We start from the raw sequence: 27172 nt of genomic DNA, 5'->3' as shown, positions 1-27172 counted from the left end.
CCTGATTGTTGCTAGTCTGTTCAGGTAATATCGTTCCCCAACCAGCTTGGTCAACACGTTTTGAAGCCTTTTGTAATTTCTGGGGCTCTCCTCAGTACCGGGACTGGGTCAGTGCTTTCTCCTTATTGTACACTTCTGGAGCACGCAGTGAGTTCCGTTCATAGTGGTTTCTTCAAAAGTGCAACTATTCCGTACATGTTGAAGCAGGTTTCTGCTCTTTATGGTAGTCCTTAAACTGCACCCTTCGAACGAACTTGAATCATTCCTAACCTCCGGCAGACCGGCGTGTCTTATGAAGTGAAACACATAGATTTCTTCCTGTGGTGTAACTTCTGTGGTATTTCAGAAAAACGTGCCTTTCAGAATGAAGCATGTTCAAAATTGTGATCTAAAATCCGATTTTACAATTAAAGAGGATTTTAAATTTAAATTTCTAAGACACCAAACATGATATTACCACTTGCTCCCAAGCAAAAGTTATCATTTATTAAATGTAATTACACAACACATGTTATTCTAAGGGAGAGGTAGGCCTCACAGTAGTGAAAAATTAATTTGTGAGTTTTTTAGTACCAGGACATGTAAAACTTGAAAATTCATGTCCACATTTTTAAATAAATTGCATTGTTTAGGGCCTACCCTATGCTGACTTATATGTGTTAAAAAGGGTGTTTTGGGCTTCGCAAAGGAGTTCTGTTCAAGATGATCCTAATCAAAGCCATACGCACTGAATATTCCCGCCCACGCATGGGTACCCTGGAACATATATAAAATGATATATAAAAACATAAATATACAGCAATTGATATATATATTTATATTATTTTTTCACAAACCAGTGCAGCTCCAAGAAAAAACAAAGGCTAAATAATGCTCTGGAAATCTGCTTTTGCAAGAATAGATTGCAGAAAACAGAAGGCCAAGAAGACACTTCAACTCTCTTTAATGGACATAAGAAAGTTGTCCTGCAAAACAGCAGGCATTGTTAGCCTATAGGCTGCATTGAAAACTCATCAGCATAAAAAATGAAAGCCATTGCAAGCATAAACTGGCACCATGCCTTTAAGGCAGCCATGACCCTCAGCTTCCGATCATGACTCCGGGCTGACAGTTAGATCAGTTGTTTTTTCCAGCTCCTTCAGTCAGGACCCTGGAAGTCTGTTGAAGTAAGGAGTTACCTTTTTTCTGGCACAAAATTCCCTTTTTCTGTCAGACCATGCCTCCTCTTTTTGATTCTTGCCCCTCCTGTGGCAAAAGAAGGCCAAAACAGATTCCAATTCTGTTTGTATCCTCCGCCTTCCTGAGTCTCATAATCCTGAGACCTGCCAACACTGCAAGAATCTTCCAAGACGCACTCTCAAGGAGAAAGAAAGAATCCAGCTTTATGGCCTCTAAGAGAAGAAGAAATCCACTACCTCCAGAGGCAGATCTCCAGTGAAGCACAAGAAGAAGAGACCCAGGTCGACTTCCAAGAGTAAGGTCCCAGACTGTTCTTCTTCGGCGTCAGGCTCGGCTTCGAAAATGCCTCCAACAACGAAGAAATCGCCTGTGAGAGTTTCTCTGTTGACGAGACAGCCGGCAAGGTCAACGTCGAGGAGTCGATCTCCATTGGCACCGACTCATCGCCCAAAGTCAAAGCATCGCTCTCCGTTGTCGCAGTCATTACAGTGTTCGATGTCGAGGTGAAACCCTCCATTGCCGTCAACTTGAGGCCCAACAGCGAATATTGAACCTTCCGTTTTTCCTCTTTAGCTCGCATACGGACAAAGAGATGGCCAGAATGAGCACCACAACATGGCCACTTCAAATATGAGGTAAGGTATAAATTTTGAGAATGTATACAGCATCAGCCACTTGGTTTATTAAGGACAGTGGAAACGTTACTTAAATCTCTACTTTGGTTGGCTTTCAAGCCTCACATTCAAGTCTAATGCCCATGCTTCTCTCATGAAGCTCCTACCTTTTTGCAAGCCTTGGATCTCCAGTGACTGCATGTGACCCGTACGTAGCAAGCTCCCCACCAGTCGTAATATGTCTATTTTCTAAAATCATACTCTGCCTATCAAGTTTGTTCTCTTGCTTCCGTAAGGCTCCCTCAGACATTCTTCAGCACTTTCTAGTTTGAGAATAGTGTTGAGAACATTTTTGTTTGAACATTCTGTGCATTAGGTTAGGATTCCTGGTTCTTGCTTGGCATTCTTTCTTTTCGTTTTGTATTGATGTACATTGCATAATGTATTTTATTTCATTTAATCAATTTTGATTCTACAATTCTATATTTTGTTGTAATGACCTGGTTGCTATGCATATTGTTCAGTGCATTGTGAGGTGCTTAAAAAAGAACAGTCAGTGTTTACCTTGTCGTGGGCCGTCCTACTGTAACCCACTGTATGTGCGTGACATAACATCTGAAACTCTACGCATCACTGCTTTTGGAACACTCTTGAGCCCTTCCATTTGCACCAAAGCCTGGCTGAGGGACTCTTCAATGCATCCCCTGTACCATTGCACTGCTACACTGACCTCTGTCTCTGAATTGGCCTCTCTGTGGTGCTGTTTTTGGATTTCTTCTGCTCCTGTTTATCATAAGAAGTACAGCCATAGTGTACGGGGTCTCCAAAGATTGTATCCTCCCATAGAGGAATCCAAAGATATTGCATGAACAATCCGGACCTAAGAATCCGGGCCTATAGTTAGAACGCGCTTTACAGATGGGAAACAATTTCCGCTCTCTAGATTGTGCTTCTCTTATAGAAAAGAAAACCCCTCACCACCAACCTTGGTGCAGGCTTCATCAAGGGCTGCTCTTTATCCGGACCTCATATCCGGCGGCACGGAAGGGCTCCAAAGGTATAATAAGAGCTCTTGGCTGTGGGTTTACTCCCTGTTTTTTATAGAAACACAATCTAGAGATCGGCTGCCGTTCATCGTAACAAGCGGTCTACGACATTCTGCGTTGAGGAAGATGCCAGCTTCAAAACCATACTATTTTAAATTAATTACTCTGCCAAAATTGATCGTTCATTTTGTATCATCCTCTAAAGGATTAAAGAAAGGGTACACTTAAAGCCCCACCCTCCCAGAACTGTGCATCAGGGCCTCTGTACACTCAGCTCTCTTCTGGGCTGCCACCGTTATGAGCTTTGTTCTTCCAGATCCAATGTTGAGCGGCTTGTTGACTTGTTTCAGGGCGGCGTGGGAGGCTTGGAAGGCGAGGTGGCCCTCACTGCATTTGTGACCATCGCTCTACACCACACGATGGATATCCACACGGGACCAGACAAGAGCAAAGTGGTAGGCACCATCGCACTCTCTTTTAGCCTGGCTAACTACCCCCTCTGCCCAACCTATGCTTTGCTCTCACTGTTTTGCCTGTGCTTGTTTCTCGGTCTAGCTCCTAGGTGTGACATCTTTCATTGTCTGTATTTTACTCCACTCTCTATCTTCCTAGTAATGTTAAGGCGCTAACATTGTCCATTGTCTAACAGCGAGGCCCTGCCTGAGAGGTGGGTCCATGGGGCGGCCAAGGTGGCTGCTGAGGTGGTCACTGATAGGCTGATGTGGTTTAAGCACAGCAGGGTGCCTGTAGATTGGCTGCGCAGAACGCTAGCTTGAGCATGAGATGATTGGTTGATTGCCGCTGCCGCTTGGCAAGCACATCATCTGCAAGAGTGCCATGCATTGTGTAGAGTGCACAGGACATGACCGCGTGCAGGTCTACCAGCCAGGTTGCTACCAGATCACTGCAGTCAGGGTCTACACAATTAGATATCCCAGGGTTCTCCTGACTTTGAGGGTCTCTGATAATTTGCTTGTCTCTCTTTAACCTCTCAGAAATGAAAACATTGTATAATTTCACACCAAAGAGCAGGGCCTGAACCTCAAAGAATCTCGAGAAACTCCAAACAGGGAAAGACCCCAACCTTCTCCAGCAGGTGCAGAAGGCAGTGGAGAAGCAGGGCACGGCAGGGCAGGTGTTCAGGTTTTGAATCCACACTAGGAGAGACAGAACCAGAGTGAGTGATTTCCAAGATAAATATTAGGGACACATAACACATAAATGTCAGGCCATGCCGCTTAACGACCTGTGAAATCAAACACAGTTGTCATCCCCTATTAGGGTTCAAACCATCCTCAACTCACTGGCCTCTCCCAGTTCAGACGCTCATGTTGTTCTGGTCTTCAGGGGTGGCATTTAGAGGAGAATGGAAGCGGACCTGAGAGGTTGGTCTCTGTACTGGTTGAAATAGGCCCTTTAATTACATATAAACCTGCTGTACATGGGGTTGGATATATAGAAAAAAGTATAAATTTACACGGAAATCTCAGGATAACAGCACCACTTATCATATATGTTCCCAAATAATAACAAAATACAGACTTGTGGTGGACCAGGGAAGAGAAAGCCAGGGGAATGAAGCTGTGAAGCAGTTTTGCCACCAGACCAGGGAGGAGAAGCAAGCCTGGGGAAAACCTCTGACCAGAAGACGGCCAGAAGTGTCACTAGATGTAGGAGAACTACATATATTCAATCAGACTGCTTTGGTCCTTATATTTGTGTGCGCTCCTTCATAACAACAAGCTCCGCCTTCTCTCCTACCCTCTTCTGTAAGCATGGATACTTAAAGTGAGCAGATGCGCCAAGTGCATGATGCTTATGCCGCAGAAATGGACGGGCACTGAGCTGACATTTCTCCAACCCCGCTCGCCCTTCAAACAAATTATTTGACATGTGACCAACACTTTCCAAGCCCTACCAGTTTTGGAGAGTTACCAGCCTGCTGTAGAGTCTCTCAAATTCCCTAAAGGCGAGACCACCTTTGCTCCATCTCCTAGATTCTCCATTGGCCCCTTTCACATCACTGAGCTCCTTATGTAGCTGTAGCCCCCGAAGGATCTACCCAATCCACTCCTCTGGTGTTTTCAAGTTTTGAACTGATCATTGAAAACCAATGCGCTCTGATGGCAGAAGGGGCAGGAACTTGGCGATGGCATTCATTGTGGCCCAAACAAACCTTCACCTGAAGTCCTAGATGTTTCCCCCGTGCGCTACAATCACCACGGAGCGGGGCGGCGTGCCTCTGCGGTGGATGAACAGTAGGAATTCATTTCAGCCTGGTGTTGATGCTTTTCTTCGGAAGGCTTGATTTTTGGTCTTTTCTTTGCAGAAGTGAGATGTCAGTCACATTGCTTTGGGTTTTCTTCTATCTATGGCTGCAGTTCTTGAATTTGTGTCCTAAGTTCAGTAGGCTGCCTCTGTAGAGCTGTGTCTGATGCAGAGGAGTTTGAGGGTTATTTTAAGTGTCTGCTACAGCAAGTACTTGGCTTGGTTTGTTAGTGTTGCGACAACTGAAGAGCAGCAACCACAAATCTTGCTGCCATGTACATAGTCCTTTCTAGAGTATTGGATTGGCCACAATCAGAGTGCGCTTAATCACCTTCTGACCCAGGATACTTGAACGAGTGCCCACAGTGGTCAGAGCGGAATGACATTTGTGGTTTCAAGCAGGAGGGTGAGTTGTTATATTGTTAAATTCAGAGATGCCGAGGGCGAAGCCAGATGAACATCATCATGAGTACTAGCGGTAGAACCACAGTATTTTACGAGTGTTTTCAGAGTGCATCCTTGGTAATGAATTATTCGACCTTTGCCAGACTAAATTTGAGGAAGTTTATTGTTAATTAGTATCTTTGAGTGTGATATGTCTGGAGGTTGTTCTTTTGTACGGCTGATGGCGGACATTGCTGTTGTGCAAGCGAATAGGGGCCCTGGTGGATCCCTGTGTAGACGGAACTGGACCCCCAGTTGCACTGCCAGGGCAGCTGCTGATCCCACAGAAGCCTGATCTGCTATGATGTGAGCAATGAAGGTGCAGCACTGAAGCTGCCTTTTCTCTATTAGCTTTTTCTCTTGTCTAATCCTCTTTCTCTGGAAATGGATCTTTGATTATGTTTTTCCATCCTACATCCGATACAACTCATCCAGTTTCTTCTGTACTATGCGTACGAGTATGGGTGCTTCGCAGCCGTACACTGTGCCCCACTCTTCTTTCCATCCTCTGCAGAGGCTGAGCATTGAGAGGGCGGCCCAGTACCTCCAGCAGAAGCTGCCCAGTTTGCAGCGTCCTTACACCGTCGCCATCTCGGCCTACGCCCTGACTCTGGTATCAGACAGCGATAGCGCCAAGATGGAGGCCCACAGCTACCTGATGGACTTCGCCACAAAGACCAAGGGTGAGTAGCCCACTGCCACCAGTGCGGTAAGTAGATAAGGGGAGACTGAATGAGAGAGTGGCCACATTGCACACACCATTTGCTTCCTACAAATGACCAAGACCTAAGAATAGAAACGCTCAACCAATGAACACCCAAGGACAATAATAGTAATCGCATAATGTTTTAATATAACATTCCATATTTGTATACATTTATAGATAAAAGAGTAATGATGGCAGTATATTGAGAAATAGAAAAATGTGCAAGTTCATTTATAGGGTCACATTATCAATAGTAGATAGCAAAGGTTCCACTGTCGAAATGTGAGCGGACCGCGTAGTGCTCGTGTGTTTTAAAAGTGCAAATGATAAAAACACACGTGAGACAAAGATACACAGCAAAAGTTCTGTCTGTGGTGCCTAGTGTTGCGACTGTACAAGATGTCCACACCTGCCTGTTCGAATAGGAGTTATTCCACGGGACACAATCTAAAACCGTCATTCGTCGGTGATGTACATGTTCGGCCCTGGTAGATGGTTTGGGGAGTCTTCATCAGGACAAAGGTACAGACCACTTTGAGCAGCAGCCGGTGGCACAAAGAGGAAGAACAGTCTAAACAGTGTCCAGGGGCAGAAAGCACTTAACTATTCCAACCTACAAGAAATCCAGCTTCATCTGCAAAAATCAGACACCAATGACAGGCAAAGTAGAAAGCAGTCAATGTCATGCATGCAGCCTCGCAGGGAACTGGCTTACTGGAACATAGTCTTTCGTGCAATGAGCTGAAGGGCCTGGAAATTGAAGGAGTCAATCAACCGCAGGAACATTTAACCAAAAAGATTAAAATGTACAAAGGTGCTTTGGTGATCTACACAGAGAGACTTACACAATGAATGAGAAAACTGGGGAAAGAAAACAGAGAGAGATCAATCCTCGCCTTCGCGGCGGTAAAGGAGCACCCTCCGTGAACTCTCTGAGGGGAGACAATCTTTTCTGACCGCCTTCCATTGATAAACTGAAAATGTTTATTGAAAACATCAAGTTGTAGTCAGGCATAGTTGCCTTACTCGAAATAGAATCTGTCCCTGTCGGTGATGCATCTGGTACATATTTAGTTTTTGGGGTAAAAAGCCAGCTTGTCTTCCAAACTGAGGGTGGGGATGTGCTGTATCAAAGATTGGGTGTAAACTAAGTCAGACAATATTTCATGACATTGAGAAAACATATCTGAAGGGATTTTGTTTCAGGAGTCTGTTCTCTGGGGAGAACAATGACTGTCAAGCTTATGTAATAACGAAAGTTTAGTCAAAACCATATTGAAACTGACTTATTGTAAGCAGGACGTGTCTTTATATAAAGAGATACGTATAGTGTTGAAACAGGCCAACTAAGAACTTTCACCGTGTCATTCATAACCATTTAATATTGCTCTCCCAGGGAGCAGAGACAGCATAAGTAATAGGTGTGAAATGGCGCTAATTCACGATAGAGGTAGACGGACAGAAAGGGATATTGTGTCCTTAGTTGACTGAAAAGGGTTAAGCTTCTGTTCTTGACCGTTGACTGGAAGCTGGAATTTGCACCCCTTTCCCTGCTAAGGCTGAAGGTCTCTCAGATGTCAATAATAAATGTCTTAGTTTATTGCAATGGAAGATATCGCTGTATAGTGGCAGATGTTAAGATCAGTGTCACCGGTACATGCATGTGTATGAAGGTTTGGGATGGACTGGTCTCATGAGAAGCCGGGTCAGAATGACTGTGCATAGTCGGGGCCTCTGTCTAGAGTGGCCGAAGACCGCTTGGTTTGACAGCTACTGAAAGGGATTGCGGGTGGTCTACGCTCTTTGCAAGCGTTCCTGATGTAACGCCTTAAGTTGCCAAAGGTATGCACAGATGCTCTTTGCTTCAGCACAGGATCCAAGCAAGACCTTGCCGCGGGGCCTCACATGGCCATAACAGGTATGAAGCTGCCTGTCTTCCCTGTTGAGGGGGCCTTGCCTTGCATTTCAGGATGGACCGTCTCCATGACGAAGCGGCCAGTACTAATTTTCCCAAGGTTTGCTCTCAGTCTGGAAACCAATTACTTGTATTTATTTGTGTCACGGTTCTAATCATCATGAATTCCACCCTCACTGAGTCTTGCGAGAGGAGCCAGGGTGATAGAGCCTAGAAAAACCGCCCCAGGGACTCTCCTTCCCCACTGTGTAACTCTGCCTTCTGGCTTTCCTCTTCTGCTAGCTCTGCAGTTCTCTTTCACTCACAGACCTTTCCATTGACTCCTAGTCACTGCTCACTTCTCTGTCACTGGCTCTTCGAAGACTAGCCAAACCATACTTCCATTCACTTGTCTTTTCAGAATGTATTTGTTTGCTGTTCTCTACTTTTCATGGTCTCTACCGCTCAGTTCCATTTTCTGTTCTCTCATTGTCATATCCCACCCTTGCTGTCATTCTCTTCTTGGTTCCATTTTGCCTCATTGTCAGGGCCGTTTCTACTATTAGGCAAGACTAGGCGGCCGCCTAGGGCGGCAAAGGGGGAGGCCGGCAAAAAACATGAGTTTGGGAATCCCTTTCAACAATTCGACATGACGTCACTTTCGGCGCCACAGGCGGGGGCCGTGCGCGCCCCTAATAGCCTGATGAAAAATTCCCGCCCGCGGCACTGCTGAGTCACTTGCTGAAGACTGCAGCCATGCCTGACGTCACCCTGCCAAGGTACTTGTGTGCAAGACATCGCAGCGAACTGCTAATGTGAGGCGAGCGTGACCTCTACTTGACCTACGACCTACCACAGGAAACCCCAGACTCCGGTAAGCCTGTTATCTTTTACCAATCCCTGTGAGTGTAGCACTGCACGCTCGTAATAACTCAGTGTTTCATAGCTTTTTTCATTTAGCGCGTGGCCACTTTCCGCTGCCTCTGACATCGGCCCCTGTCGCCGGCCCCCGTCTTCGTGTGCACCAAAATGATAGCTGCACTGTAAGCGCGCAATGCGTGCATGTCTCAGCAGGCTTGAGGACTGGTAGCTCATGTGTGTGCTAGACTACCATACTACAGTGAATATTACCCGAAAAACGCTGCCAGCATACCTGTCACTTTCAGTGCCCAATGGGGAGACACTTTACTAGGGCAGTACCGCGAGCTGGCGGAACTCGAAGTTTAGCTGCAGTGTGTACGCTGTTTGCACTACAGCGGGGGCAGTGTAATAGATCCTGCGGTCCTCTCCGGCTCACCCAACCACTTCTGCACGGGCTAACTCAGACTCCCCGTCGAGGGCTGGAGCTTGCTGCCTGGCAGCCTGTAGCATATGGAGCCGCTTGCTGCTGGCTTTCGGCTGCTTCCTAACTTAAACATCCCACCGCAGATTCTTGACAGATTCTTGACTTTGACTGAATCAATGGTATGTGACATAGATTTGAGCGCTGGCATGTTTATCACATTATTATTTTAGCATCACAATAAGCCCAGATCAAAACCTGTGATCAATTAAGCTGCTCCTGTCGGAGCTGCTCCACAGGCTTTCCTCGTGTGCTGTTCAACATATGAAGGAGAACAACATGATCCGGATCACAATCCGAACGCGGGCTCTGCCTGCAGCCCCCACGCAAATCTAGTAGTGCCTCGCCTTCCGTTTTAAGTGCTGGCAAGGCACTCCAGACAGTCACTACTAAGCACATGCAGTGTAGAGATTCCAGGTTAAAATGGGCTGTTTGGTTCTTTTTACTGAGCTGCCCAAGGCTGTGGTGTTGGCAAGATGCTTTTTTTATCCCCCTGGGGTCTACATCACAAAACAACCGAAGGGCCTCCTCGCAGTCAGTGGAGCCCCCTCCCCCCCCATCCCAAACATACCTTCGGTCCCAAGCAGCCGCTCTGATTCCGACCTCAGGTCATTGTCCACCAGTCTACGCTGCAGTAAAAAGGGCAAAGCGGCCACTGTAACTGGCAGTTGAAGTTCTCAAGGAGTGCTAAACGATTGCTGAAGAATAACTAATCACATCCGTGACACTGACGCAGCACCTGTTTACATTTCACACGTTTTACTCTAAATTGCATTCCTGAAGACTGTGATGTTTCTGTAGATTTTAACAATGCACTGACACGGTGTGCTTACAGGCCATTTCAGAGAGATGCTGGCAGAGAAAGAATGAAAGAGTATAGAGAGTGAGAAACTGCGGAGGAGTTAGCCTGGATGACAGGGGGAGAGCGATGGTAGTAAAAGGGAGGGGGTAGCATTTTTCAATTCTCGCCTAGGGCTGCAAAACACCTAGAAACGGCCCTGCTCATTGTCTCTTTCTCGCGCCTAGATGGCCGGATGCTGTACTGGGAATCGAAGGAGGCAGACAGGCTGCACTCAGAGACCAAGAAGGACCGCGTGCCAAGTGCTTCCGCCATCACAGTGGAAGGGACCGCCTTCGCCCTGATGCACGTGCTGCTTCGTAATGACATCCCGACAGCCAATCAAATCGTCAGGTGGCTGACGGAACAGCAAAACTACGGCGGGGGATTCAAGTCCACACAGGTAAGGATTCCTCTCAGTGTGGCCCAGGGCCTTCCAGAAGCTTCTGTGGGGCCTGGGCCACAAACGTCATGCGGGGCTCCTCTCTGGTTTTCTGGCAGCACAAGCACCTCGCGCAATAAACAGACCACACCGTGTCTTTAGCGTAAAAGGCCATTTATTAGGACCAGGCTGCACAACATTAAACAATAACCAAACATTATATGAATAAACTTTCCCCCAACACTCTACCATCCTTCACTCCTTTCACCCACTCCACACTCCCCTTTTGTACCACTCCATGCCCCTTCCGTACCTCACCATTCCAGAAACCTCCTTGCATCCTCCCGGCTCTCCTCGGCCATTTCACTCACGCCTCCAATACCCCCACCTCGTTCACTCTTCCCCCCCCCCGAGGGATGGGTGTGCCCGCTAATGACTCCCCCCACCCCTCCAAAGTACCGCCACCCCGCAGCCTGTCCTAAACTGGCACGCTGTAGCCAACCCTGGAAACCCAACCCTCAACTGCAGGGCGGGTGGGTGGCCTTTTCTAAACCCTCCCGATGGTGCCGAGCGCAGGAAGAGGAAGTCGCCTTCCTCCCCTGCGCTCATATACCCACCCCCTAACTCCACCCCTTGACCCTACCTGGTCCTACCCTCGCGCGAATGACCCCGGGGGAAGACTAGTCTGCGACTCTGCTTCCCCCAGGGCCCGGCATCGCACAATAAACAGACCACACCGTGTCTTTAGCGTAAAAGGCCATTTATTAGGACCAGGCTGCACAACATTAAACAATAACCAAACATTATATGAATAAACTTTCCCCCAACACTCTACCATCCTTCACTCCTTTCACCCACTCCACACTCCCCTTTTGTACCACTCCATGCCCCTTCCGTTCCTCACCATTCCACAAACCTCCTTGCATCCTCCCGGCTCTCCTCGGCCATTTCACTCACGCCTCCAATACCCCCACCTCGTTCACTCTTCCCCCCCCCGAGGGATGGGTGTGCCCGCTAATGACTCCCCCCACCCCTCCAAAGTACCGCCAACCAGGTAGCCCCCTGTAGGGCGGGTACCTGCCCCACCCCCAGGCCAGGACCCCTCACACATCCCTGCGACACCAGATTGCCTCATTCCAGAGCTTGCTGACCACATCCCTCATCTCCATCATATAGTAGGCGTTCCCCAGTCTAGACAGATGCACCCCGTCATCCCGAAATAGCAGTGGTTCCTCCAGTCGTAGTCCCGGGTGACTGATCACCTTAATGTCTTTCTCCCCACAAAAAACTCGCATTGCTCTGTTCAATTTCCGACGCGCCTTTTCAATTGCCCCATGCTTAACAGCTCCCCTCCAGATCCTCCTCGGGACAAACTCCGTCCATGCAATGCAAGCCCCTGCCAGTCTGTGCTTTAGTACCTCCAAGTCTCTCTGCATCAGCTGTAAGAGCGCCAAACCCGACAGCCGAACCAAGTCATTTTCCCCCAAGTGTATAATCAACAGAACCGGGCAACCCTTCTGTGGGACCATCTTCGCGAGCCAGGGCAGTAGTGCCCCCCATCGCATTCCCCCTTTCCCCCACCAGTGCACTTCGTGAAGTTGTCCTCTGAGTCCCAGGTTACGGCCGTACACCTGTTGCTCCGCATATTTCGACGCCCAGTGCACAAAAGAATGCCCCACGATCCATGTGACCGTCTTGGCCCCAGGGCCTCCCATGCAACCTAAGAGAGAAACAGAGGTTAGAGACGCACAAAGAAGGCCAAACCCCGCTCCATCCAACCCCCCACACCCTGCACCCCACCCTGTCACTTTCGCACGTAACGCTCACAACACCTTGACCTCCACCTCCCAATCTGTCGGATCCTATCCCAAGACCACCCCAGCCGGGCAGCCGCTGTCGCCGCCCCGATCCGAAAGGAATGAGTTCCAAAACCCGCCGGCTCCAAACCCACACGCACCAACGCCATGCGCAACACCGCCAACAACTGGCCAGCCGTCACTCGTGCCCCAGACATGTGACAAAATATTTCCCCTACCCCAAGCTGCCTCACCCTCACAAACGCCTGCCACTCAGCCACCGGGCACACACCCCCTCCCTGATTCTCATTCAGCCAAACCCACTTACCCCGGCCCAACTGGTCTGTCTTCGACCGACCGAGCCAAATCCCCAGGCGCCCCGCATCCAATCTGACGTCCTCATACCTCCTCCCCTCCCCAGCCCGCGTGCCCAGCAATTCAGACACCCGGAATGCCCCAAAAAACATCCAGACCATGCACAAGCGAAAAACCCGAACCTCAAACTCATCATAGCAACAGAGCGGCAACGCCGCAACCAACCGAACCAACACCTCAAACGTTATGGCCTCCCGCGGCACAGTGCCCCCAACTCTCTCCCTACCCCAACCCCGCAACACCCTACTAACAATCACACTTTTTGTAGGGTCAAAACCAAAAAACAGACAGCAATAAAAGGACACCCCGGCCAGTTTTCCTGAAATGGTTGCCGCCGACAACCCCTTATCCATGCAGTGCAGCACAAACTGTAATACTCCACGCTCCACCCCCACCTGTCCCCCAGCCTCAGAAACCCCGCTCCAACCCATAAAGGCGACAAACTCTGCCCACGCCCGTCTGTAGGTCCGCCTGGTGGTAACAGCAACAGAATTTTCAACTAGGTCAACCACCCTCACTCCCCTAGGGCCCAAATGCCATCCGGCAGCCCCGTCTTGCACAGATCCGCTCCAGGTGCCAGTCGCCGGAATCTCTGCCACTGCGAACGAGACAAAGCATCCGCAATGTCATTATTCGCCCCTGGCACATGCTTGGCTCGAAAAGTCACATTCAGCCGCAAACACTTCAGCATGAAACTCCTCAACAAGCGCAACACCCTCAGGTCCCTTGCCCTCTGCCGGTTGACCAACTCGACCACCGTCATGTTGTCCACATGGAACAACACCGCCCTGTTTTGAAACTCAGAACCCCACACTTCCAGCGCCACCAACAAAGGAAAGAATTCCAAAAAGGCAATGCTCCTCCCCTGCTTCCTCCAGTGCTCCGGCCAGGTCGCTGCACACCACCTCCCGTCCCAGAAAATGCCAAAGCCATCTGCCCCAGCTGCATCCGAATAAATTTGGATTTGCCAAACCGTGTTTTCCTCCACAAAGTCCAATGAGACCCCATTGAAATCCATCAAGAACAGCAACCACGTCCGCAGATCCGCCCTCACTCCCATGGAGATCCTGACCCTGTGGTGTGGAAGCACTGCCCCTGACATGGCCATGCCGAGCCGTCGGCAGAACGTCCGCCCCGCCCTGACTACCCGGCACGCAAAGTTCAAGAACCCCAGCAGCCTCTGCACCGCCCGCAGCGCAATCCGTTTCTCACCAATCGCCCACTGGAGGCACTCCTGAATTTCCTCTACCTTCGCGACCGGGAGCCTCGCTGTCCATTGGATGGAATCCAGCTCAATGCCCAAGAATGTCAGAACGCAAGCCGGCCCACTCGTCTTTTCGGGCGCCAACGGAACCCCAAATCCCTCCGCCAACTCCTGGAACCCTGACAGAGCCCTGCCACAGTCCCCCGAACCTGCCTTCCCCAGGAAGAGGAAATCATCCAGATAGTGCGTGACATCCCGGTGCCCAGTCCGCTGCATGAAGGCCCACTGCAGGAAGGTGCTAAACATCTCGAACAAGGCGCAAGAAATCGCACACCCCATGGGCAAGACTTTGTCTACGAAGATGGCCCCCCCGAACTGCATCCCGAGGAGCGCAAAATCCGCCGGGTGTATAGGCAGCAAGCGGAAAGCCGACTTCACGTCACATTTTGCCAATTCCGCCCCCGGCCCACACACCCGCACAAGGCGGATCGCATCGTCCACCGACGCATACAGCACCCGGGAATCCTCCTCCGCGATGAAGTCGTTCACTGACTGCCCCTCTGGCCACGATAGGTGATGAATCATCCGAAACTCACCCTCCTCCTTTTTGGGCACCACCCCCAGTGGAGAAACGATCAAATCCTCCATCGGCCAGTCATAAAAGGGGCCCGCAATCCTCCCTTCCTCCACCTCCTTCAAGAGTTTGGCCGCCACCACCCCCGGCAATTCCTTCGCTGACTTGAGGTTGTCGGCCCATCTCCGTGATCTGGGACCTTGATACCCGACCCGAAAACCATCCGTAAAGCCCCACTGAATCTTCAAGGCGGCCTCCCTGTCCGGGTAAAGGGAGAGCCACGGGGCCATCGCCTCCACCCTAACCGGTGTAGGGGCCCTTCTGTCCAGTCTGCCCCCTCCCCTTGGCATTCCGCCATTGTTCGGAAGGAGTGGTGAGTGTAAGGCATTGCGTAAGGGGGTGCTTCCCCCCGCACTTAGAGCACTCGTGCTTGAACTTGCACGGGTACCTGGAACAATACCCCCTATTGTAACTCCAACAGGCCCCGGTATTGTAAGTGCCGGGCTTGCTAGACTGTCCGGCCCCACCTGTGGGTGCTGTGGTCCCCCCCGCCCCAGTATGGGCGGGACGCGACTGAAAAGACCGATACGCGACCGGCAAACCACTCGCCGTGTGAGTTGATGCGGATGAATGCGTAGACGCCATCCATTGCATCCATAATTCCTGGTCCACCTCCCCCCAATGCTTCTCGGGGTTCGCACTGACCCGCGCCCTGAACTCATCGTAACTCAACCAAGCGAAACCCCCAAACTGCATCTGAGCTTTCCTGATGATATCCATGTATTTCAGCAATGCGATTGCCCTATCGGGATGCTTCTCGCCATAGATACTCGCGTAAATGAGAAAGGCCGAGGTCCAATTCTCCATATTCACCGGCACCCTCGGCCGCCTAGTCAGCTCCCACTCCTCTTCCTTGGAGCCCTCTTTGGCCTGCACCTCCCTATGCAGTAATTTAAAAACGTCCACGTACTCATGCTTCCAGATCTTTCCCTTTATTTTGTCGGACAAGTGCGACCCCAACGGCATAGCCAGGCCCATGTAGGGCAGTTTTTTCGGGAGCTTACTCCCCGACGCCTCCTCCTTACCCCCATCCTTCTCTGTCTGCACCCCGCCGACGCCACCGCCTTGCCCCCAACCGCTTTGTCCTCAGTCGGGAGCCCACCCTTGGGAGCCTCCACCACCTCCCTCACAGAACCGTCCCCCACCCCAACCGACCTACAAGCCTTCTTCCTTCCCCCATTGGGACCCCCGTCCCACACCGACCACCAAACCCGCTCACCTGTCAAAGTCGGCTGTCGCTCGCTGAGCCGTCCTCCGGAGGGGGTCGCCCGCCGCGTCTCTACCGTCTCCTTGTCCGCCGATCTCCGGGGGACCTGTAACACACCAACCTCTCTGTTGTCCTTGCCTGCGCCCGTCTCGTCAGTCATCCCGCACCTCCCCGTCCTCCAGCTCATCACTTTCTGCCTCATAATCCAACTCCACATCTGCCTCCACACCTCCAGGCACCCACAACACCTCTCTCGCCGCTCTCTTCACACCCTTGCCATTCAGTTCGCCAGACATGCGTGACCCCTTCCCCCCCGCTGCCACTGCCTGCTCCCGCGCTGGAGGGATGGCCGCCGCGGACCGCCCTACTGCTTCTTGACGGCGGTAAGGGGCCGTCTTGCGCCCCACCGTACTCCCCTTAACTCTGCCGACAGCCGCCGGCTTGGATCCCCCCCGCCCCCCAGGTCGCTCAAACCTGGGCGGGCCCCGGCACCATCGGGCCTCAAAGCCGTCCTGGCCGTCCCTGCCTGCGTCCGCGGACCCCTGACAGCCCCCCCCACCCGCCCCCTCACCCTCTCTGCCCTCCCCCGCTCCTCTTGCTCCGCCCACCGCTCCTCCTCCGACGTGGGCGACGGGGGCCCCTCCGCCTCGGCCTCCCACACCGCCCCCACCCACCCCTCCTGCTCAGCCCGCCGTGCATCCTCCACTTGCGCCAAGAGGCGCTGTTCCCGCAGCCTGTCCTCCCAAGTCCACGCGCACCAGCCCGGTAGCCGTGGGGGGGGCGGGTACCCAAAGACCCCCCCTCCAAAATCCCCGAGGCAGACTGTCCGAGCCCCACCGACGGCACGACCCCTCCGGGCGGAACCGCAGGAACCCCCCCTCCCGGCCGCCCCGCGCCGCCAACCGACACACCAGGGGTCGAAGCCCGGGACCCCCCCCGAGACAAATCAAGGGGCCCCTCAGACTCTAAGGCCCCCCCCACTCCCTCCACACCAGCCAGCACGTCCACCGCCCCACACACAGGCCCCAGCCCCCCCGCCCCCACCCCTGCCACAACCTCTGCCACCTCGCCCCCCCCAGCCGCCACGAGCTCATCCCCTGGCCCCCCCACTCCCCCACCTGCCCCACCCTCCACATCACCGGCCCGCCCGGCCGCAGCCGCAATCACCGGGAGCCGCTCCTCCGCGGCCAACGCCGACGCCCCGCCCCCGTCCGCCTCGTGGGCCTGGAACGTCAATTGGGGAAAACGAAGACGCGGAGGCAGGCTCCTGCGCCGGCCTCCGCGCGCCTGGCTCGCTCGGCCCGCACCCCGCCCCCTCCCCCGCAGACCCGAGAGACACAGAGGTGGCGGCAGCGGCGGCTCCTCCTGACACGCCAGTACCGCCGCCGCCACCCCCGCCGAGGCCGCCCGCAGAGCCCTCTCATAACCCACCCACGCCTCTCCCAGCACCCCGGGCCGCAGAAGATCCTCCCTCCCGGCCCGCCCCAGGACCAACAACGCCCGCCTCACCTCCTCCGATGCCGCCGTCCCGTCACAGCCGTCTCGCTCCATAACCGCGACGCCCGCCGTACACAAAAAAACGCTGACCCGTAAGAAATCTTCCCCGGCCTAGCCCTACACTACTCCACACACACTCCTTTTCTAAACCCTCCCGATGGTGCCGAGCGCAGGAAGAGGAAGTCGCCTTCCTCCCCTGCGCTCATATACCCACCCCCTAACTCCACCCCTTGACCCTACCTGGTCCTACCCTCGCGCGAATGACCCCGGGGGAAGACTAGTCTGCGACTCTGCTTCCCCCGGGGCCCGGCATCGCTCAGAACAGAAACACTGTCCGGGGAACTATTTGGAGGTTTCCGCAGCGAAAGGCGCCACATACTAGAGGCGGTCATCACCTGCCTCATTCCGATATATAAACACATTAAGCCTTACAGGCCTTCGAATGTTTGGGGTCCGGGGCAAACAATCCCAGCTGAGACCCCCTTGGCATGAAACTCTGAAGTAACAGCTAAACAGAGAGATAAGGTGATAAAGAAAACTTTCTTTATTTAATATGGTGTGTTCAGCAGGGATGTGCAAAGCTTTTATTATGTGAGTAGCTTTGCATGTCAGAGTTATCGACTGCTTTCAGCTCTTGAAGCCTCTTGCTTTCCCTTCCTTAGTGTTAGTTGGCACCAAAAGTGGATACAGTGTTCTTATGAATACTGTGAACCTGTATTGTGTGGGTTTGCAAGTTTGCATCTTGCTTTGCTTCTCCTTGGAGAAAGTATTTCAGAGAACACTTGAATGCATGCAGAAGCAGTATAGAGCCCTGACTTTCGCAGGAAAGCTTAGCTTGTGTGCAAATTAGTGACCTTTGAATATTATTTGCAAGAAATACGGAAATGTTTCAATAAAAAAAAAAATTGCAACATCGCTCAACCTTTAGCTATAGCCTATGTTGTGATTGGCAGAGGCTCCAGTCAAACAAACATTATGGCTGTCAAACCAACTCTGCGATTGTTAACGGTGTAACTACTGAGAACAAGTTTAGGATGCCTTCGTCATAGGAAGCCTACATCACTGCTAAATCATAGATGGGGCAGATGGGTAGTGAGTCAATTTCTTGACGTGATTATTCATTGAGGGGATTTACTGGTCTTTGGATCTTTCTGGGTGGGCAGCTGTTCACCTCAACTTTTGAATATCTCCAGCTGTCAGACTGGATCCGGAAACCTTTGAGCAGTACCTCTGGGCGCTGGTAGGTGGCACCTTGCACCTCTTCACTGATGCTGTTCCGCTTAGGAAATGATGTGTGGGTTCAATATAGGTGCCACTCCTGCACATTAATATCGGTCCTTTCTTAACGGGCCACCAGACATGGATCCGGAGTTACCGCTCATCTCTTAGAGATCTGTTTACCTCAGAAATATTGCCGTGTGCAAGAGAAAATCTTGCCTCCCAAAACAACACGTTTTAAACCTTGCGAGAAATGTTGCAAGCAAATGTTCTTTCAACCTGACTCCAGGAGTAACCCATCCCCTTGAAGTTAGCCTCGTGGCCTCGGCACCAGGTGTTTCTTGCCCTTCCTCTTTTCCTTTTCCCTTGGGGGTCATGAGCAGGGAGTTGGAAAGTCTGCTGCCATAGGTCATTGTTGCTGAATGTGCTTGTCCAGTGGATTTGGTGGATTCTCCTCAGACAGGTGTTGATGAAGGTCTGGGCTTTGTTGGGGGATGGTTACTGTTGTCCTCCAAGTTTCTGCTCCATATAGAAGTACTGATTTTATGTTGGTGTTAAAAAGCCCGAACTTGGTTTGCAGTGATAGGTCCTTTGAGCTGAATGAAGGCAGCTCTTGCTTTGCCGATTCTTGCCTTGAGGTCGGCATCTGTGCCGCGCTCCTTGTCTATAACCCTGGCCAGGTAGGTGAAGGCCTCGGCCTCTTCCAGTGCATCACCTGCAAGAGTGACTGCAGTTTGGCTGGCCCTGGTAGCCTTCAGATCTTGGTATTTCCCCTTTGGACATTGAGGCCAGGTTGTGCTGATGTCGCTGCCACATTGTTAGTCTTCTCTTGCATCTGTAGATGGGTAGGGGGGAGTCGGGCCAGGTCATCTGCAAAGTCCAGGTCGTCAAGCTGCTTCCAAGGTGTCCACTGGATCCCATTTCTTCTCCATGCTGTGGATGTCATCATAATCCAGTCTATGGACAGCAGGAAGAGAAAAGGCGAGAGCAAACAACCCTGGCAGACTCCAGTCTTGGACGTAATTTGGAAGTAGTCAGGGGTCACAGCTGTGGCCTCTAGCTTGTTCCCTGCTACTCCTGGAACTTCCTATGCAACCCCCGGCCGTAGAAGAGGTTTTGCCCCCGCTGAGGCCGGGGTTCATAAAGAAAGTGCCAGGAGTAGCAGGGAGCAAGCTAGAGCTCACATCTGCGACCCCTGACTACTCCCAAATCACGTCCATGACTCGGGTCCTCACTTGGAAGGCTTCCATGAGTTGGCCTTGCAGGTCAGTCCCTTGTAAGAGTTCCTGATGATTCTTGCGAGTACATCTGGCACACCGCAATGGTGGAGGACATGCCAAAGGGTCTATCTATCCACTCTCTCAAGTGACTTCTAGTCTTCAAATTTGACATAGAGGGGGGAGTTCCATTACACTGACTGCTCAATGATGATGTGCAGTGTTGCAGTCTGGTCTGTGAAGGATCTATCTTTGCAGAAGCCAGCTTGCTGGTCTCGCAACTGATCGCTGACTTTTTCCTTCATTCTGTTCAAGATGACTCTGTTAAACACTTTGCTTGGGGCTGATAGAGGAGTTATCACACTGTAGTTTGTGCAGTTACTCAGGTCGCCTTTCTTGGATGAGGTATCTCTCTTTCCAGGCTGATGGCACCTTTTCCTCCTCCCAGAACGTTCAAAACATGGGGTAGAGCATATCTACTGATATTTCAATGTCTGCAATCAGTGCCTCTGCAGGAATGTTCTAAGTTCTGCTGCCTTTCAATTTCTCAGATGTTTGATCGCTTGCCGTATTTCTTCCTTGGTTGGTCTGCAGCAATCAATTAGCAAGTCCTTGTCAGCTGGCTGAATGTCTGGAGACTGTGGCACAAGTTGGGTCAGCAGTTCTTCAAAGCGCTCCACCCATCTACGTTGTTAGCCTTCGTTACGCATGATTGTCTTGCCAGCTTTGTCTTTAACAGGTCTTCCAGGCTTGCTGTATGTGACGGAAACTTTCTTTGTTATGTCGTAGAGTTCCTTCAAGGCTCCATGGCTTGCTGCTTCCTGGGTCTGTGGAAAGACCATCGATAAATCTTCACTTGTCTGCTCTTAAGCTTCTCTTTGCTTCCTTATTGGTTTTGGTGTATTCACCTTGAGCTTTTGCTTTTTCTGCTCTAATTCGGCTGGCGTGGACTGCAGCTTTCTTTTCCTTTCTTTCTTGAATTTTGCAGAGAGTCTCGGTGGAAATCCATTCTTTCTGCTGGTATTTCTTGGGACCCAGTGCCTTCTGGCAGGCTGATATCACTGTTTCTTTGATCTTCTCCCACAGATTTTCTTTTGGGTCGCTCTCGTCCTCTAGTTGCTGCAGGACATGAAACTCCGTTTCTGTGCATTTTTGAAGACGGTGGTGTCATATCTCTGATGTTGGATTGTCGGTTCCATCCATGCTTTCTTCAGCTTTAGCTTTAGCCTAGACATGACAAGGTGATGGTCTGATGCCACATCTGCTCCTCGCATCACTCTCACATTCTGCAGGGACCTCCAAGTCCAAGGTTCGGTCTCATTCCTGTTCCAGAAGTCTCAAGGGTCGATACTGAGGTTGATTATCATCATGCTCCAAATCTTTGGGTAAGTTGAAGCAAAAACCAAAAGGGACTTGGCCCGTCCCTGCCACTCTCATACTCTTAAGACAGTGCAAGAGCATTACCATGCCTCTAGATCTGATAGCCGAAGTTAGTCAAAATCTAAGCCCATCTCGCTACATGTTCATGCACAAGTTACGTTTCTGGGGCTGTCTGCAACACCTAGGCAGATCCAAGAGCTCCACAAGTTCATGCTGAGACTCCTTTCTCACTCCCTCTGGCATGCCTGCGGGCACCAAGGAGCCGGGAGACACTCCATCTGGGATACCGCGGGCGGGTTTGCCCTCGTCACTAGTTTGACCCTTTGAATGAATCACTGGATGTCTTCCGGCCCCTGTACCAACTCTGCCTCTGGCTCCAGGATCCATGCCAGGACCCAGAGCATCAACACCGATGCCGACTCCACCGATACCAGAGGGAAAAGTGCCCATTGTGCCCTCCAACTCAGAGTCGGTGTCTATCCACCCTTGACCAAGGCAGTTCTCAGTTTCCATTGAACTACAGCCATTTCTATGTGATCCACGTGATGTACCACCTCCACAAGGCAGATCTCATACACTACAATCTTTGTTTGGGAATAATTCTAATAATGACTATGATGCAGGAGAGAAAATGACCCTACTCCACCACATAAATAAAACTGGTATGGTGACCTCAGACAATGATATGATGACGTGATCTTGAGAACCTCTCCTAATCCTGGCTTTTTCTCACCCTCAAGACCTGCCACTGGAGAAAATACTCCCTTTGCAATGGTCATCTGAAGGGCAGCAACGTTATCGACCTCCAGCTCCTCCACCTTAGAGGTCAAAACCACTGTCCTCACCAAAAGTACTCCAGCTGGAGAAAACTACTCCTGAGGTCCTGTTACCTTTCAATGAGGCACTCACTGATGCACTTCTAAGGACCTGGGCCAAACCGTGCTATGGACCCCAGTCAATCACCAAGGTGCGAGTTGCCACTGACCTCCCCCGGCGACTCCTCCTCCTATTTCTGTCAGCATCCCTCCCCCCAGAGTTTGGTGGTGCAAGCTTCTACTAGTTGGACGAATCCAAATGATTTCTGGACTACTCCTCTGGATAGGGAGCCCAAAAGAGTGGAGGCCTTTGGGAGGGGGTTATTTTCTGCCACTAGCTTGGTTTTCAGGTCTGTCAATGAGAGTTGCCTGCAACCCCTATTCTCACATTCCCTTCTACGTCATCCTCATCAATAGTCATAAGCACTGAATAGTCCCATCCACGCACTGGGACCATGGAGCACTTATAAAATACATGTCTGCTTATATATACAACAATCTAAAAATTATTTACACTCACAACAATTGCAGGCTATCAACAGGCAAAAAGTCCAAAATGTATTTTCATTTGAAAAAGAAAAGCATTTGCTATCATAAATGTCAACATATAATAAAGGTGAACATATCACACATTTCATAAGCTTTATTTAAAAGGAAAACAAATGGGGGAATGAGCTCTGCTGTGTTTGGCAAATATCCAAAGAAAAGATTTATTACAACTTGTTTTTAGATTTTTACTTGAAGTCCTTTTAGGACTGGAGTAATTTAACACCTTTTTTCTGACTCAAAGTGGCGATTCTTCTGTCAGGGTGCCTTCGCTTTTCTGAAGTGCGTATCCTGTGGGAAGAAGGTGGCTCAAACATATCCACTCAGGGTCTGTATCCACCATCCAAGATCACCATTCTAATGCTAGCAGACACTGTAAAAAACTCTTCAGAAGAACACTGAGAAAAAGGCACAAAATCAGACTGCATGAACTACAGGATCAACAGCAAGAAAAACAGACTGCTGCTTCCTCAAGAAGCCATGGTGAAGGTCAGTCTACCATCGGAGCTCTTTCCTCCCGCTTCAAGGACTCCCTTGGAGGCAGATCTACGGAGAGAAGGCATCAAGGGGAGAGATATTGTTCCTGATCTACGTTGAGTAGTATAATTTTGAGGACCATGACATCGGGGAACCTATCTACCTGTTCGCCGTCGACTGGTACTCCATCGAAGTCTACATTACACAGTCGATCGATGTCAAGGCAAGTGTCGACATCGACATCAAGAATCCCTCTGTCAATGGCAAGACTACTACCATCGGTGTCGAGTACACCCCTGTCGCTGGCAACATCAAGGTCGACCTCAAGGCACCCACCGTCGAAGTCAAAAACACTGCCGTCAATGACAAGCCAACTCCCGACAACATAAACACTTCCTCTGTCGAGGACACCACCAAGCTTGAAGTCGAAGCAGCCACTGTTAAAATCAAATGACACCACCAGCAGTAGTAAAGTATCTTCCATCTACGTTGAGTCCTCCTTTGTTGACGTTGAAGACTTCACTGTCGCATTAGTCTCGTTCAAGACCAACCTCTTTGACGACAAGGTCTAGCTCTCTATCCTGGACCTCCATCAATCCACCTGTCACCAAGATGTTTGCAAAGCTTAAGTAAGCAGAGAAGTGGTACTCCTGGTTCAGATTTTTCCTGCACCTATTCACCCTCACGTAACACCCTGCTCTATCTTGTTGTCTCCTGGTCCAGTCTCATCTCCAAGACTGTTATGAGAAACTACTTCTGCTCCATCTCCAGCTAGACAGATATCCCCTCCAAGGACAAAGAGATCACTGAGGAGAAGGCATCAAACTCGCTTTAGATCTAGAATTAGATCTCTCAGGGCCATGAAACCAACCGGTGAACAAGCGCTCTACAACACTCCGATAAGATAAGATAAGATCTAGAAGACAATCTACTGCAAGATCTGCCTCATCTCATTCAAGACAATCAGGAAGAAGATCGGCAAGGTCTCATTCTATGCCAGAATCTTCAACTCTCTAAGTCAGAATCTCCTAACAACTCCAACACAGACTTCAGACCATTCAGAACACCGCTGCAAGACTCATGCTGGACCTCACACTCCACGCCCACATCACACCGTACTTCAGAACGCTTCACTGGCTCCCCATTCACAAGAGCAGCCAATTCAAACTTCTCACGCACACATACAAACCCCTACACAACACAGGACCAGAATACCTAAACAGATGCATACACTTTCACCAACCCAACAGACAGCTATACTCTGCCTCACTCTCACACATTCCCCGCATTTGCAAAAGCAAAACTGGAGGTTGCTAATTCTCCTGCATCGCACCCAAGACATGGAATGACCTCCCTCAACACACCAGAGCCTTCGCCTCACTTCTTGAGGTCCACAAGAAGCTGAAGACCTGGCTCTTTGTATAAGCACCCCACCTTGGGGACCACAAACCTACACACCTGCCCAAACGCCTGGATGCCTGCTCAGGTGATTACTGTGCTATACAAATCAATATAACATAACATACTACATAGGAGATATTCGCCTTCAACTCCATCGCAATCTTCGATAAGAGATTGCTCCCCAACACTGATTGATACTCCTTCAGGTAGAGTCTTTGCGGTAGATGATCTTTCCAACTTCAATGAGATATTAGTGATAGGGGCTGAGAAACATCACAATGCCCACTTCTACTACTTTGACTTAAGACATTTGTGAGACTTTACACTAAATACCCTCATCTAGACTTGTATTGCCTTTGGTTCCAGGTCTTTTAGAGCCTGCAACACAGCTAGTTTTTGATGCCTGCATCTATTAGGTCTAAAGAAGTACAAGCCACCAGATCATGACCCCCTTTTTTTTAGGCAAGATCCTGTGCCAGATCCAGTGTGTAGCTTCAGCTAAAAAAATCACATACAGTTGCTCCTGCTTCTACTGCCCCACCAGACAAAAAGGGCAGAAAAATGTGCAGAACATCTGCAACAATTATGAAAGCGGCAAGCGCGACTGCTCTTTTGGGAAGATATGATTGTTTCCTGTGGGATTCATTACAAAAATACATTCCCTAAGGAAGATAGATAAGACTCCCAAGAGATCCTTAATTAAGGCATGCTACTCTCAAATCAAATCATTGTAGCAGCAGCAGACTTAGCCGACTTGGCAGTGCATGGGTACTGCCCATGACATCTCCACAAGATGTAACTTTTGGTTGAGAGTTACCAGCCTAAAATCTGAAGCGCAACAGAGGATTGCTAATTTACCATTCTCAGGCTCAGCATTATTTGGCTCTCATGCAGATGATGAAATGTCACGAATGAAGTCTGGCATGGACACTTTAAAAGCAGTTGGCCTGGAAAAGAGAAAAGAGTTCAGAAGGCGATACAGGGCTTACGACAGGCATTATTTCCCCTCATTGTTTGCACCAACAGCAGCAGCAACCAAGGCAACTGTACCAACACAGGAAATCTTCTAGAAGGAAAGGACATGAAACTCCGTTTCTGTGCATTTTTGAAGACGGTGGTGTCATATCTCTGATGTTGGTTTGTCGGTTCCATCCATGCTTTCTTCAGCTTTACCTTTAGCCTAGACATGACAAGGTGATGGTCTGATGCCACATCTGCTCCTCGCATCACTCTCACATTCTGCAGGGACCTCCAAGTCCAAGGTTCGGTCTCATTCCTGTTCCAGAAGTCTCAAGGGTCGATACTGAGGTTGATTATCATCGTGCTCCAAATCTTTGGGTAAGTTGAAGCAAAAACCAAAAGGGACTTGGCCCGTCCCTGCCACTCTCATACCCTTAAGACAGTGCAAGAGCATTACCATGCCTCTAGATCTGATAGCCGAAGTTAGTCAAAATCTAAGCCCATCTCGCTACATGTTCATGCACAAGTTAAGTTTCTGGGGCTGTCTGCAACACCTAGGCAGATCCACGAGCTCCACAAGTTCATGCTGAGACTCCTTTCTCACTCCCTCTGGCATGCCTGCGGGCACCAAGGAGCCGGGAGTCACTCCATCTGGGATACCGCGGGCGGGTTTGCCCTCGTCACTAGTTTGACCCTTTGAATGAATCACTGGATGTCTTCCGGCCCCTGTACCAACTCTGCCTCTGGCTCCAGGATCCATGCCAGGACCCAGAGCATCAACACCGATGCCGACTCCACCGATACCAGAGGGAAAAGTGCCCATTGTGCCCTCCAACTCAGAGTCGGTGTCTATCCACCCTTGACCAAGGCAGTTCTCAGTTTCCATTGAACTACAGCCATTTCTATGTGATCCACGTGATGTACCACCTCCACAAGGCAGATCTCATACACTACAATCTTTGTTTGGGAATAATTCTAATAATGACTATGATGCAGGAGAGAAAATGACCCTACTCCACCACATAAATAAAACTGGTATGGTGACCTCAGACAATGATATGATGACGTGATCTTGAGAACCTCTCCTAATCCTGGCTTTTTCTCACCCTCAAGACCTGCCACTGGAGAAAATACTCCCTTTGCAATGGTCATCTGAAGGGCAGCAACGTTATCGACCTCCAGCTCCTCCACCTTAGCGGTCAAAACCACTGTCCTCACCAAAAGTACTCCAGCTGGAGAAAACCACTCCTGAGGTCCTGTTACCTTTCAATGAGGCACTCACTGATGCACTTCTAAGGACCTGGGCCAAACCTTGCTATGGACGCCAGTCAATCACCAAGGTGCGAGTTGCCACTGACCTCCCCCGGCGACTCCTCCTCCTATTTCTGTACCTAACAATTACAGCAGTACACCTTCCAGGTGTTCAAAATACAGAAGCATATTCCCTCAGCTGTGTTATTCAAGACAACCCCGACTGGGTTCTAAATGACAAAGTACTGGAGGAAATTTTTCAAGACTGTGGCTATTCCCAAATAGACTTGATTGCAGATGCAGAAAACAAAAAATGGCAAGACAACATCTCCAGATTAAACCAACCGGGGTCAAAGGGGAATGCCCTTTTGATCACCTAGTCAAGGACATTCCTCTACATTTTTCCACGATCCCTCTTATTCTGGCAGTTTTGATCAAGCCGTGCAAATCTAAAACGAGAATGATACTAATATCTCCTGAA

The 27172-nt window shown here is 50.2% G+C and overlaps 1 protein-coding gene across 1 annotated transcript in view; it reads left to right on the top strand.

Moving 5' to 3' along the window:
• The window catches only part of LOC146869372 (complement C4-like), a 536657-nt gene that overhangs the window by 377869 nt on the left and 131616 nt on the right, over nt 1-27172 (top strand). The window contains exons 27-29 of the mRNA XM_085599650.1: nt 3190-3294; nt 6066-6234; nt 10520-10734. Of these exons, the coding sequence (XP_085455776.1) occupies nt 3190-3294; nt 6066-6234; nt 10520-10734 (489 nt within the window). The remainder of the gene's footprint in view (nt 1-3189; nt 3295-6065; nt 6235-10519; nt 10735-27172) is intronic.

This window comes from Triturus cristatus, chromosome 1_1 (genome assembly GCF_964204655.1).
Source record: "Triturus cristatus chromosome 1_1, aTriCri1.1, whole genome shotgun sequence".
NCBI lineage: Eukaryota > Metazoa > Chordata > Amphibia > Caudata > Salamandridae > Triturus > Triturus cristatus.
This window is presented reverse-complemented; position numbering and strand designations above follow the sequence as displayed.